At 51.6% G+C, this 12220-nt stretch overlaps 1 protein-coding gene across 1 annotated transcript in view; it reads left to right on the top strand.

Moving 5' to 3' along the window:
- Positions 1–11819, top strand: part of MRPS9 (mitochondrial ribosomal protein S9) — a 111224-nt gene extending 99405 nt beyond the window's left edge. Inside the window, exon 10 of the mRNA XM_024743796.1 lies at positions 11528–11819. Coding sequence (XP_024599564.1) covers positions 11528–11567 — 40 coding nt within the window. The 3' untranslated portion in view covers positions 11568–11819. The remainder of the gene's footprint in view (positions 1–11527) is intronic.
- Positions 11820–12220: the final 401 nt, after the last annotated feature.

Consider the following 12220-nt stretch of genomic DNA (forward strand, 5'->3'; position numbering starts at 1 on the left):
AGCGTAAGCAAGTCCGAACTAATAAGGTAGCTCCATGGTATTGGGACACAGGCTCTTTCTACCTTGTTCTGTCATCTGTCAGGTGGTCCAAGATGGCACACCACCAAGACCACTGGCTCCAGTGAAGTGGAAGGAAAGCGTGCCTCTTCCCTCCCAGGTCATGGCCCACAAGTTTCCCACATCCTTTTTGCTAAACATCTGTTTGGCTAGACCTTAGTCACGTGGCCATACCTCGCTGCAGGGAAAAGGGGAAACATGGTCTTGTGTCCCGCTAACTCTCTGGGGTTCTGCTACCAGAGGAAGAACGGGAGGATGGAGAGGGTGACAGCAGAAGGTGTGGTTGGAGGCATGCTGAGCTCCAGGTGCCGTGGGTGAGTTTCAGGGGACATACGTGCAACCCAGAAGAGAGGTCTCAGGACTTAGGATTCTTGAGTTCCATTAGGAAGCCATAAGGTATCTGATCAAGGGAGGAACCAAACAGATGTAGGGGGACAAACGTTACATGTTATTTTGGGGGTCAGTTGGAGAGAGGCAAAGCAGAAACTGGATCATTCAGGAGCGGTTATAATGACCTAGAAGACTTTGCAGACAGCCACAGGACTTAGCAACTGATTACATAGGAGGGAAGAGGCAGGGGGAGGTGACAGTCTAAGTGCTGACAGTCTAAGTGCCTGAGAGAGTGACGATGTCATTTCTAGAAAAGACAGGAAGAGGGACAGAGCTCACTCAGGGTGCATGGATAAGGCGCTCGGTGGAGAGGGGCAAGAAGGGCTTGGTTTTAGATGTTTTAATACGAGATGCCACGGGTCACCCCAGTGGCAGTGGATGGAGTGGACGTGGTGAAGGCCCAGGCTTGGTGTCAGAGCTCAGAGTTCAAATCCAGGTTCAGCCACTTCTAAGCCGTGTGGCCTTGATCAAGGGTATGACCCCTCTGCACACCACTGTCCCCGAGTAAAGTAGGAACAGTAGGAGAACTCCTAAGAAGGATTGCATACATTCCTGTCAAACACACCCATAGTAAGTGCTGGTACACGTTTGATTTTATTCTTACGAGACAACTGTAAGTTGTGTAACTGCAGTTGGAAATACAAGCCAGAAGCTCAGACAAGGGGCAGGAGGTCAAGACTGGGGAGTCTTTGCAGCACGGTGGGGATGTGTCAGCCGGGCAGGGGCGAGGTGGAGGCGTGCAGACCCTTGGGGAGCGGGCACGTGCGGGAGGGGCCCCGCGCCGCTGTGGTCCCTGCACCGCCATGGTCCTTGCACCGCCGTGGTCCCTGCACCGTGGGTGTTGCTTCCACAGCTCTTTCCAGCCTTGCCATTTTCCAGCAGTTGCCTGATGGTTCCATGAAGCCTCTTCCCCATTGGACTCCATGAGGCAAACCCCAAGCTGCATCCCAGCTCCCAGCTGAGAGCCCAGCACACAGTCATTATTTGTTGTTTGAAGGAATCCGGTGGGGAAGGAAAACTTGCGGGGTGGGGGAATGGGGATTTGTGTTGCCGCAAAAGAGCACTTGACGGAGAAGAAAATGCTACGACGAGGCTGGGGCGGGGGCAGGTCAACCTTGACCTGGTGCCCTGTGGTTCGCGCAGCCACCGTCTACCCAGGCTTATTAAACGTCAGAGTGGTTTTCCTGAGAACGGAGCCTTGAAAGGCCACCAGCCAAGCAGATCTAATCACATAAGCAAGTGAAAAGTAGACAGCTGGTATGCGGAATGGCTGATCAGAAGCTGTGGCTCTCTCCGGGGTCTCCCATCCCCTCCCCAGGGCACATCCCTGAGTCTCAGGCCACATCCAGTGACTCTGACCACTGATTTACTGCCGGGCATTGCCAAAGGCTCTGTGACCATCACACACGATTCTCAGGGCAGGGAAACGATCTTTCCTCTCCTCTGAGGTGGCTAGCCCGTGTCCTTCAGTCATCCATCACTGTCAAGACACACGCAGACGCTCCGGGACTCTACAGTGTGACTGTGTAAAAGGCGCCAGTCCTATCCTAGAGAAGGCAGGAAGGGCCCTCGGGGACCGTCCCCTGCAACCTCACGGCCTCATTTAATGATGAGAAACCGAGGCCTTGGAGAGAACCAGGGCATCAGAGACTGAGCTCTACCGAGCACGTAGATGACCTGGCACTGAGTGGCTGCTCCCTGTGTGGCCGTCACTTGAGCCTCATACGTGCTTTCTTGTAGGTTGTTGGAGGCATTAATATGTGTATCTTACTCAGGGAGGGCAACTCACTTGCCCAGAGCCCCAGGGAGCGGCAGAGACGTGACCCAAACCCTGAGGCCTTGCCTGCTGTGTGGCCGGGGGACGAGGTCACGTGGTGCTGACAACCCCGGGGAGCAGCAAAGTGCTGCTTCCTGCTCCGTGGTCGCCGAGGGTGGCTGGGGTCTCCTCTTTGTCACCTTCAGGCAGGGAAGGCTCCAGCGTCAAGGGCCAGGAGGGGCGAGGGAGTCAGGGGCGCACCTGCCCTTCAGCGTCAGCCAGAGGGCACCCCTCACGGTTACTGGCCAACGAGGGCCACTTGCCGCGCTCAACCTCAAGGGAGAGGAGAGGGCGACCCGACCGTGTGGCTGGAGACCCACGGGAGATTCCTGGTGGCTGCCCCAATCACCACCAGCCACGCCCTTCCCATCGTCCCCCCCCCCAGCCCCTACCAACAAGCACTGAGATGCTCCCCAGGGGGCAGAGCCCTCCTGTGCCACATTGGCTGCTGTCCCAGACCGTCTCCCTCTGCCTGGCTGGAAAAAAAAAGCAAAACCTTTATTCTTTCTTATGGCAGCTGCATAAGTATAAATATGTTGGCAAATATTTACAGACCCCAGAGCTGAAAGGTGATATGGAAAGGGAATTAAATTACAGGCTGCAGGGTGTAATAAAACAGTATTTGGGTTTCCCCAGACTCGTGATATTGTTTCTTTTCTGCATGATATACTATGCTGGAAAGACATTCTTTTCTAGTCAGTTTCTTTTTATCTTTTTTCTTTTTTGCCTCCGAACTGCATACAAAACTTTTACGTTAATTTGAAGTTCATCTAAGGAAGTAAAGGGACTTCCCAAATAGCATTTTATAAATCTCTGTGGCTGTGTGTGTTATTATGGAAACATTTTAAACATACACAAAAGTGGGGAGAACCATATTGTGGTTGTTTAAACACATATGTGCAAGTCATTTGACCTGCCTCTTGTCAAGAGGTGGCATCTGGGTCCCTCTCCCCTGTACCTGAGTGAGCCCTGTGGATGCTTCCACCAAAGAATGCGGTGGAAACAAAGCTGCATGACTCTGAGGCTAGGTTAGAGAAGGTAGTTCTCTCAGGACGCACACCTCAGGAGCCCTGGGCCACCATATAAATTAGACTGACAAAGACAGATTAACAAGAGAAAACCAAACAGAAGCTTACTAACGTGCATCTCACGTACACACGGGAGAGCTCAGTGCCGACGAGCTCAAGGGGTGGTTAGAACTTGGGCTTCGAGAGCATCTCGGCAAAGAACAATAATTTTCCAGACAAGGGACAAGACGAAGGAGAAGGGTCTCCCTCGGCTGCGGTCCAGCGTCAGCGGGGATCTGGTCCTTCTGGAGGCTCGGAAGGAGTCCGTCTCCTTGCCTTTTCCAGCCTCTACCTTCTTTGGCTTGTGGCCTCTGCCTCCGTCTTTAAGATCAGCGTTGGCCAGTTTTCTGCTGCCCATTCGGACGCTGATTCTTCCCACCTGGGGCTCTGTGATCACAGTGGACCTGCGCAGACAGTCGGGATCCTCCCCACGTCCAGGTCAGCTGGCTGACAACCTCAAGCTCACCTGCACCCTCCACTCCCCCGTGCCACGTCGAGTATATTCGCATGTTCCAGGGATTTGTCCCGGCCTCTTGGCAGGGCCGTTATTCTGCTACTTATGGACCGTGTCACGGGGGCCTGCCTTTCGAATCCACCGAAGGTCCGGAAGGGTTTCCAAGAAGAACAGCAACTCTGTACCTTACAGTTCTTGGAATTCCTTAGCTGTATGTCTTTGGTTCTTTACCTTGAAGTGTAAAAGTCATCCTGCTAGCCTGTAGGTCCTAGGAATTTCCAAGAGAAAGTTCTGTTATTCACATTCAGTTACGCACTTATCCATTCATTTATTCGGTAATTTATTAATTCAATATGTATTTATTGAACACCTCTTATAAGCCAGCTCTCTTTTAGGCCACGGAGACACAGCACAAACCACACAGACGATGCCGCCGTTTTCATGAAATATACATTCTAGTGGTGAAGGAAAACAATAGACAAGCGAAATATTCGTACCTTAAAATGACTTTGGAGACAGACAAGTGTGATACAGAAAGCAGAGATGAGATCACAAATGACCAGTGAGGTGGTCAGGGACGTCCCCTCTAAAGAAATGACATTCCAACAGAGACCTAAACGCTGGGGCCCCCATGGGAGGTTCCAGGGGTGAGAGCGGTCCAGACCAGGACACTGCAGGTGCAAAGGCCGCAAGGCAAAAGCCAGCTGGGCCTGTGGAAGAGCCAGGAAGGAGGCCAGCGCGGCTGCAGAAGGTGAGCGGGGAGGAGGGTGGTGGACAGCAGGGTTGGGCAGCTTGACGGCTGGTCAGGCGATGCTTCAAGGGCCGAGGCAAAGGGTGTGTCTGTTTGTCAGGGAAAGCTGTGGGAAGGGGTTTGCTCTATTTTTTTTTTTAATCTTTTGTGTACGTATTTATTTATTTATTTGGCACATGGGATCTTAGTTCCCCGACCAGGGGTCGAACCCGTGTCCCCTGCATTGGAAGCGCAGAGTCTCAACCACTAGACCGTCAGGGAAGCCCCCGGATTTGCCCTGTTTTTGATGGCAAGGTGTGAACAACTTAGTGATGGATCTTGGGTGTAGAACAATCGCTTGGGTTGCTTGGAGGCTGGGGGGAGACAGGCTGACAGGGGTCCAGGAAGGAGATGACAGGAGAGAGGCAGTGAGGATGGACAGGAGATGCTTCTGGGCATGTGCAGAGGCAGAGTCGACAGACTGCTGGCAGATTGGACGTGCTGAGGGGCTGGGGGGAGGTGACGGATGCCAGAGCATCTGGCCTGTGAACCGGTGCTGTGGAGGAGGGGAAATTCCCCCTCTGATCCCTCTTGAGTTCTCCTGGCGGGACCAGTAATAAAATCGATACAATGCCGTTGAGCGGGAGAAAGAGAAACCTTTAATTCATGCACACAGATCTAAATTCTCATAGAAATGGGCCCTGAGAAGGGCAGGCAGGAATTGACAGGACAAAGAAACTTAGGTTTGGGTGCCTAATTAGCAAGGAATTTAAGCTCTGGGCTTGGGTTCTAAATTAGTAAAGAAGGAACAAGGTTTGTTTATCCAGGCTGCTCAGCCCTGAATCCCCATCTGTGGTGATAAGGACGCCTCTTCCTCCTGTACCGGGATGGCCCTTCACATGGAGGATTTAGTTCCTGCTTTCAGGGGGACAGAGAGGAGGGTCACAGTGACCCTCTTGCGTCGGCCGTTTCTTCAGTAACTGTAATTCAGATTAATCAATACGCCGTGGACGCACATTTTGGGGCAGCCCACCCTGGGCCCCAACTAAACTGAGAGGCACGTCTAGGAGGACCGGGGTTTGCTGCTGCCGTTCTGCTTTGGGCCGGAGAAGGACTTGGAACGCAGAGGCCAGCTTTGAACAAGTGTGAGACGTGTTCAGATACTCAAGTGCGACCGTCAGGGGGAAGTCAGGTGAGGAGTCTGGGCCGGACGGAGATACCATGTTCGTGAAGATGGTGTTTAGAGCCGAGGTCTGGGTGTCTCCCCGAGGGAGGCTCTGGTGATGGGATGAGATGTCCCCATCAGGAAATGTGCCCTCTGGCAGGTCTCTGCCCCCTCCCATGGGCACTGCCACATCCCACCTCCCCCCACCCCCAGGGTGAAGCCCTGAGGCACTTGCTTCAGGCACTAAAGTTAACCAGGTGCCAGAACACCACCATAATCAACATAAATAAAATCTCCATGCATTTTGTAAAAATGAAAATGAATGCAAAAACCACCACAAGCAAAGTAGCAAAATGTTTAAATAAAGACAGGACTGTTACCAGTGTGGAGCCATATCAGAGCCCGAGGCAAAAGGAGAAGTAGTAATTCTCTTCCTGCGTCTGTTTAGAAAGTGAGGTACCTCATTCCCCCACCATCACCCCCTCCTCCACACCCTGCACCTCTTCTGGGGCCCCAGCGGCTCTCAACGCCCGCACAGTGGAAACAATTGTTGCCCCTTTTTTAAAAAAATGCAGATGCCTGGGCCCAGCCCCCGGCCAGTGCAAATGGAATGCCAGAGCACGAGGCTTGAGCATCTTACGGTGTAAGCTCCCCGGGTGGCTCTCCTGCGCCCGGGGCTGGGAGTCACTGTGACTGCCGGAGTCCGGGGGTCCCTGGAAAGCCAGCCATCCTCTCTCTGCGTGTTCTTAGCAGAAAGAGGGGGAAGAAAGTAATCGCATTTTTTCTGCGCAGAAACTGGAGACAAGCCAGAGTACTAGGAATCGTTCTGTCAGTCCCAGATCTGCTGGTTCCTGGAGAGCCTCCTGCAGACGTGGTGCCCGCCGGCTCCCTCAGCTCCCCCCACACCGGCCTGGGCGGTCCTGAGTCTGCTCCGCAGCGGCCTCGCACTAAGCATCCCGGGCTCCGGGGCCCCCTTCTCCCCCACTGACGTGGACCTCCCCAGAAAGGTGCTTGTGAGAAATTCAATGCCAGTACCATTCAGTGCCGAGAGCAGGCTGAGGGCAGCTATACTTACCACTACTATTCAACAGCAGCTTTTATAACAGTGATATTGAGGATGAAGGTGTGCTTTCCTTCAGCCGAGTCAACAAATTCCACGGATTTGTTTGTTCACACCTTTGGGAGGATTTACTGTGTGATCCTCTGGGGTGCTGTGCTTGTTTAGTCAGTCAGTGAAGGTTTCTTATTCATGTACTTCCAGCCAGGTGCTTGGGGTGGGATGGCTTTACATAATTAATACTTACATGTGAACGGAGTTTTACACATCAGTGCTTTCTGTTCTCACCAACCATAAGAGAACTCAGCCGTCAGGGTGCTTCTGGAGAAGCAACCATTTGCTCTTGGAAATTACATCAGCTTCATTTTTCTGTATCCGTAGTGAATTTCCCCCTCTTCTTCCAGCCTTTGCTGTTTGGTCCCAAATCATCTTCTTACTGGGGAAATCAATCGGAGGTTTCTTTTTATAACCTTTCTCATTCTGGTTGAGTTAGCTATGATTGCACCACTTTTATTTCTTCCTAAAGTATTCAGATTTAATTACATGTTTTTCTTCTGCCTCTGGTTCAAGTGTGCTAATTATGTGGTGGTATTTAGTCTGTCTCAAGTTTATTATTAGACTTTTCATTGTCCCTGCATTTGCTAAATTGTAGAGAATTTGTATTTTTAGGGCTCTTTCCATTCATGGTGTCATTCCTTCACAAGGAAAGTTAAAAAATACGTAGATAAAAGTAGATCGAACTCAGTGTTTGCACCTCTGGGTGTAGAATCCTACTTAGTGAATGAGGCTGGTAATTCTGTGGTCAGCCAGCTGCTAAGTGTTACTTTAGGGAAGTTAACTCAGCACCAGCGCTTTTTCTTACAACAAATGGTTGAGAAACCAGGGGCACTGAGATGCTGAAGTGATGTCTCATCACTGGCTTTGGGTACCTGTGGTGTGGCTCTTGCTCTAGCATCTGGCTTTGAGGATGAGTATAAAGCGATCCACACGGATGAACCATGGCCCGGCCCGGAACCTGTGACTCTGCTGTCCCATGGCCAGTTTCTGGTACAAGGAGCCAACTGGCCGGCAGCCCTGCACGGCCTCCCTTCAGCGTTAAGGAAACCCCACCTGCCCACCTCTCTGGCCGTTTCTCGGCTCATCTCCGGCTGTACCATAGAAGGTTAGCAGCGTGACTGTTGTCACTACCGTTCTCACCTGGCTCATTCATTCATTTGTTCACGCATTCAGTCAACAGACACCCGCTGAAGAGTGACTGTTTAAGGGCCCAGGAGAGAACTGTGTACGGAACAACCAATGTCCCTGCTCTCGTGGAGCTTCTATTACGTGGCAGGAAAAGTACTCTTGATAAAAACCAGTAAAAACACAATCTGCCAAGGAGAGCGGTAGATGGGAGCGTTGTCCCCGGACCCCCAAAGCCTGCTCATGTTAGGACTCAGCATCACACGTTGTTATGGACAGTGCAGCTCCTTGCCAGCAAATAGAGTCCATTCTGGCCTCTGGACACTGGGCGTGGCAGGTGACGCACCTGGGCCTGTGGGATATTGGTGGGCAACGCAAGCAGAGGCTTCAGATATGCTTGGTGTTGGCTTGCTTCCTGTACTTCTGCCATTGCCGTGAGAACATGCCCCGAGTAGTTTCTGGTCCCAGAATAATGGGACACCTGTGGCACCGACTTGACCCCAACCTGCAGCCTGGAGACCCGCCCAGCAGATCCAAGGTGGCAACAGAGATGCTCGGCTGAGCCCACCGGGATCAACCAGTCCTGTAGCCTGTGGACCCGTGAGCGTGAGTGTAAAGGATTGCTCCCGGACGTGACAGTCTGAGGGGTGATTTGTTACAGAGCACTGTCGGTGGAAGAGCTGCCTAATACAGGTGTCAGGTCGAACAGAAATTAAACAGAGAGAGGGATGGGGGTACCCACAGTGCAGGGAAAGAGGAGTGACCTCCACTGCAGGCCGCGCCGCAGGCTTTCTGGATAGCCTGCAGGGGGAGGGGTGGAGGCAGGGAAGTTGCCAGAGAGACCAACGCAAACATGCACTTACTTCCCATGCTCATTTTTTAATGCATGCGTTTATTAGCGAGGGTTCAAACTCTACAAACTATGCTCTAACCTTCATTTTCCCCTTGCTCTCTCGTGAACATCTATCCGAGCTGCCGAGCATTGGCCCGCAGGTTCCTTTTGCTGGGGGACACAGTTCTGTTGTAGGACGTCATAGGCGAAGCAGAAGCCCGTGCCCAGTGATCACCGGGTCCCATGCACGGTGCCGCTTCGCCAGAGCACGTGAGGGAGGGAATCTCATTTGCCCATTTCGCAGATGAGGAAACCGAGACCAAGAGGCTCACCAAGAGCGGAGTCAACATTTAACCCAGAGCTGCGACCACAGGCCAGGCGTCTCCTGACTGCCTTCCTGTCACCGAACTTACACTCAGTCTTCCTCTTAGAGACGACACTGCCCTAAGCATTCGTGTGGCCAAATCTTTGTGACCATCAATAATTGTTTCCCTAGAACCAATTCCTGGAGGTAGAATTTCTAGGTCAGTTCTTTTAATGTGACAATTAAACTCTAATGCGTTGTAAATGAAACAAGTCAGAACAAGTCATTCCAGATGCTCGGAGGGACCGTGGATAGTATTGAACACAATGCATGACAGTTAATCGGGAAGCAGTAATGATCTTGGGTCTGACGGGGCTTCTGGGAGCGTAGCTTCCTTTTGACCACGTTTCTCCGGAACAAGAACTCGACCGAACACTAGCGGCCATTTCTCCGTCCAGCCCCTCGCTCCCCTGTGCTCTCCAGGGCTGTCCACACCGGGTCCACCTCCTGGAGAGCCAAGCAGGTGTTTCCCGAGTAGCTCTGCTGCACGATGCCTCTGAACTCGCCCTCTGCCCTGATAAAAGTCCCGTCGCTCCGCTTGCCGTGTGACTTGCGAGATGCTGTTTAATGTTTGCTGCCACCCTGTGGGGTTAGTACAGAAGCAGCAGAGGCTGAAGAATTGCCAACGGTCCTCAAGTTCCAAGGCTGAGAAGCAGAGGCAGGACGGTGGTTTGGATCTGGAGCTCCCTGACCAGCCCAGCCCCACGGCCTGCTGTGCTTCACTGGTCCGTCGTGACTCCAGGTTGGGCAGGGGTTTGCTGGAGGTATAGGGGTGAAGGAGTTAAGCTTGCCCTGCTCCCTGCCCAACTGATGCGTGTTCACTCGGAGCCACGAATATCCACATGGGCCCGGGCCGAAGGGCTAAAATGACTCCAATGCTATTTCATCTTTATCACAAATTTCAATACCACTTCCCTCCTCCTGCCGGGGACCCAGGGGGGGGAAATGTCAGGGCGGGGCTGCCAGATTAACAGCCCTCCATACAACTGTCAAGTTCTTGGGCGGTACTAGGAACTCTTTTTTGGAGATTTAAAACGCTATTAAAAATCGGGAGTTCCCTGGCGGTCCAGTGGTTAGGACTCCATGCTTTTACAGCCAAGGGCACAGGTTCAGTCCCTGGTCAGGGAACTAAGATCCCGCAAGCCATGCAGTGCAGCCAAAAAACAAAAACAAAAACAAAACCGCTATTAAAAATGCAACCATGGGCTTCCCTGGTGGCGCAGTGGTTGGGAGTCCGCCTGCCGATGCAGGGGACGCGAGTTCGTGCCCCGGTCCGGGAAGATCCCACATGCCGCGGAGCGGCTGGGTCCGTGAGCCATGGCCGCTGAGCCTGCGCGTCCGGAGCCTGTGCTCCGCAACGGGAGAGGCCACAACAGTGAGAGGCCCGCGTACCACAAAAAAAAAAAAAAAAAAAAAAAAAAAAAAAAATGCAACCAGTTGCCTGCAAACAGACACAAGGGGTCTTTTGGGGGGCCATGGAAACGTTCTGAAGGTGGACTGTGGTGACAGTTGCCCAACATTATAAATTGTACAAAATTCATTGAATTGTAATCTTACAATAGGCAGGTTTCGTCATATGTAAATTGTGTTTCAGTAAAGCTGTTAAAGACATTAAAATATCATCAGAAATCATTTTAATTGAATACATCAGCTGCGTCTGTTTTTTCTTTACTACAAATGAAAAAGTATATTTTGATCAGAGTCAGGGTTTTCTTTTTTCAGAATAGGGGCATTAAAATGTTAGAAAAATTGCAAAGGTACCAAAAAACAGTTTAAAAATAGTTTTTGAGAAAGCCAAGTTAAAGCAGAGGGATGGGCACCTGCAGATGTGATTTTGGAGAAGGGAAAAGGTTTTGCAAAGCAGCCAGGCTGCAAGGCTGAGAAGTCTGAGGGGCCGGCACCCGGGGTTTCTCGAATTTAAAGGAGCTGCAGCTGCGCTGGGAGCCCCAGGGTGGGCTGTCTTGGAGCCCCAGACAGGCTGCTTGGGACGTCACATGTCTACCTGGAGAAACTTGACCTTGGCAGGTCTTATTTTTTAGCATCTTGAAAAAGTGCTAAGTGTCTCAGATTTCATTAAAACATCAAACTATTTTTAAACAAGCACCGTAGGCTTTGTGCCTCTAGCAAAATCTTCATACGTGATTCCGGGACTTTAATAACTCCACCTTAGACGCAACACCTCTAAACTAGGTCAGAAAGGGGGAAAAGTTGCCTTTTAACAGTGACATGCACAAATACAATTTTCAGGGATTCACTTGGAAACTAAGGTCCCTACGTGAACCATATGCTTCGGCCTCCTCTAAGAAAGAGGAGAACATAAAGATGCAGAAAACAGGTATGTGGTGAAGGTTGGGTGGGTTCTTTGGACTTTTCGGAAGGACTTATATTACCAACTATTCTTTCTCATAACTAGAGCAAGTGTGGGCAGTCAGCGTATCCGAGTCGGCATCTGAGTCGGTAGGAAGGAATTTGTCCACACGATGAAACCCACCTGCACCCTGAGTGGGCGCCACTGACCGGGCCTCCGGGACAGAGAAAGCATCAGGGCCTGAGACGAGGCGAGAAGTGACCGGAGCCCCTCTGCCCACTTGTGTCACCTCAAGCAAATCACTTCATGCATTGATTGTTTCCTCATCCGTAAATGGGAATATTAACTTATCATCGGGTGGCTGTGAGAAGGAAATAAAGAGCACATTCTGGGAACATTTTGAATATTTTAAAGTTTTATCCAGATACTAGGTGTTGTTACTGTTTCTTTGGTCAGAGCAAAAATTCAGTCTGTCTTAGCCCCCGTCTACCCATAGAATCCTGAAAGCTAGTTCCGTAGGATGGGCTGCGGGCATGTCAAGGCTTTAACCCTCTAAGTCCCCGAGCCTGGTCACTCCACGGGGCCATATGGATGTTTTCTGTACGTATCGTGGGGGTGGCACCGCGGATTCAACAGAGTGGACAGCGGCCGAATCCCGGTGCTACCCTGCGTCTCCCGCCAATGTAGCGTTGAATCCTACATTCTCTCCAGCCAGCAGAGTTTAACTTTGGGGGGACAAGGAGAACTCACCCACATCACTCCAGAAGCACCTGTGAGAGCTCACCTGTGCAGGCCGTA

This window comes from Neophocaena asiaeorientalis, unplaced genomic scaffold (assembly GCF_003031525.2).
Source record: "Neophocaena asiaeorientalis asiaeorientalis breed wild unplaced genomic scaffold, Neophocaena_asiaeorientalis_V1.1 scaffold114, whole genome shotgun sequence".
Classification (NCBI taxonomy): domain Eukaryota; kingdom Metazoa; phylum Chordata; class Mammalia; order Artiodactyla; family Phocoenidae; genus Neophocaena; species Neophocaena asiaeorientalis.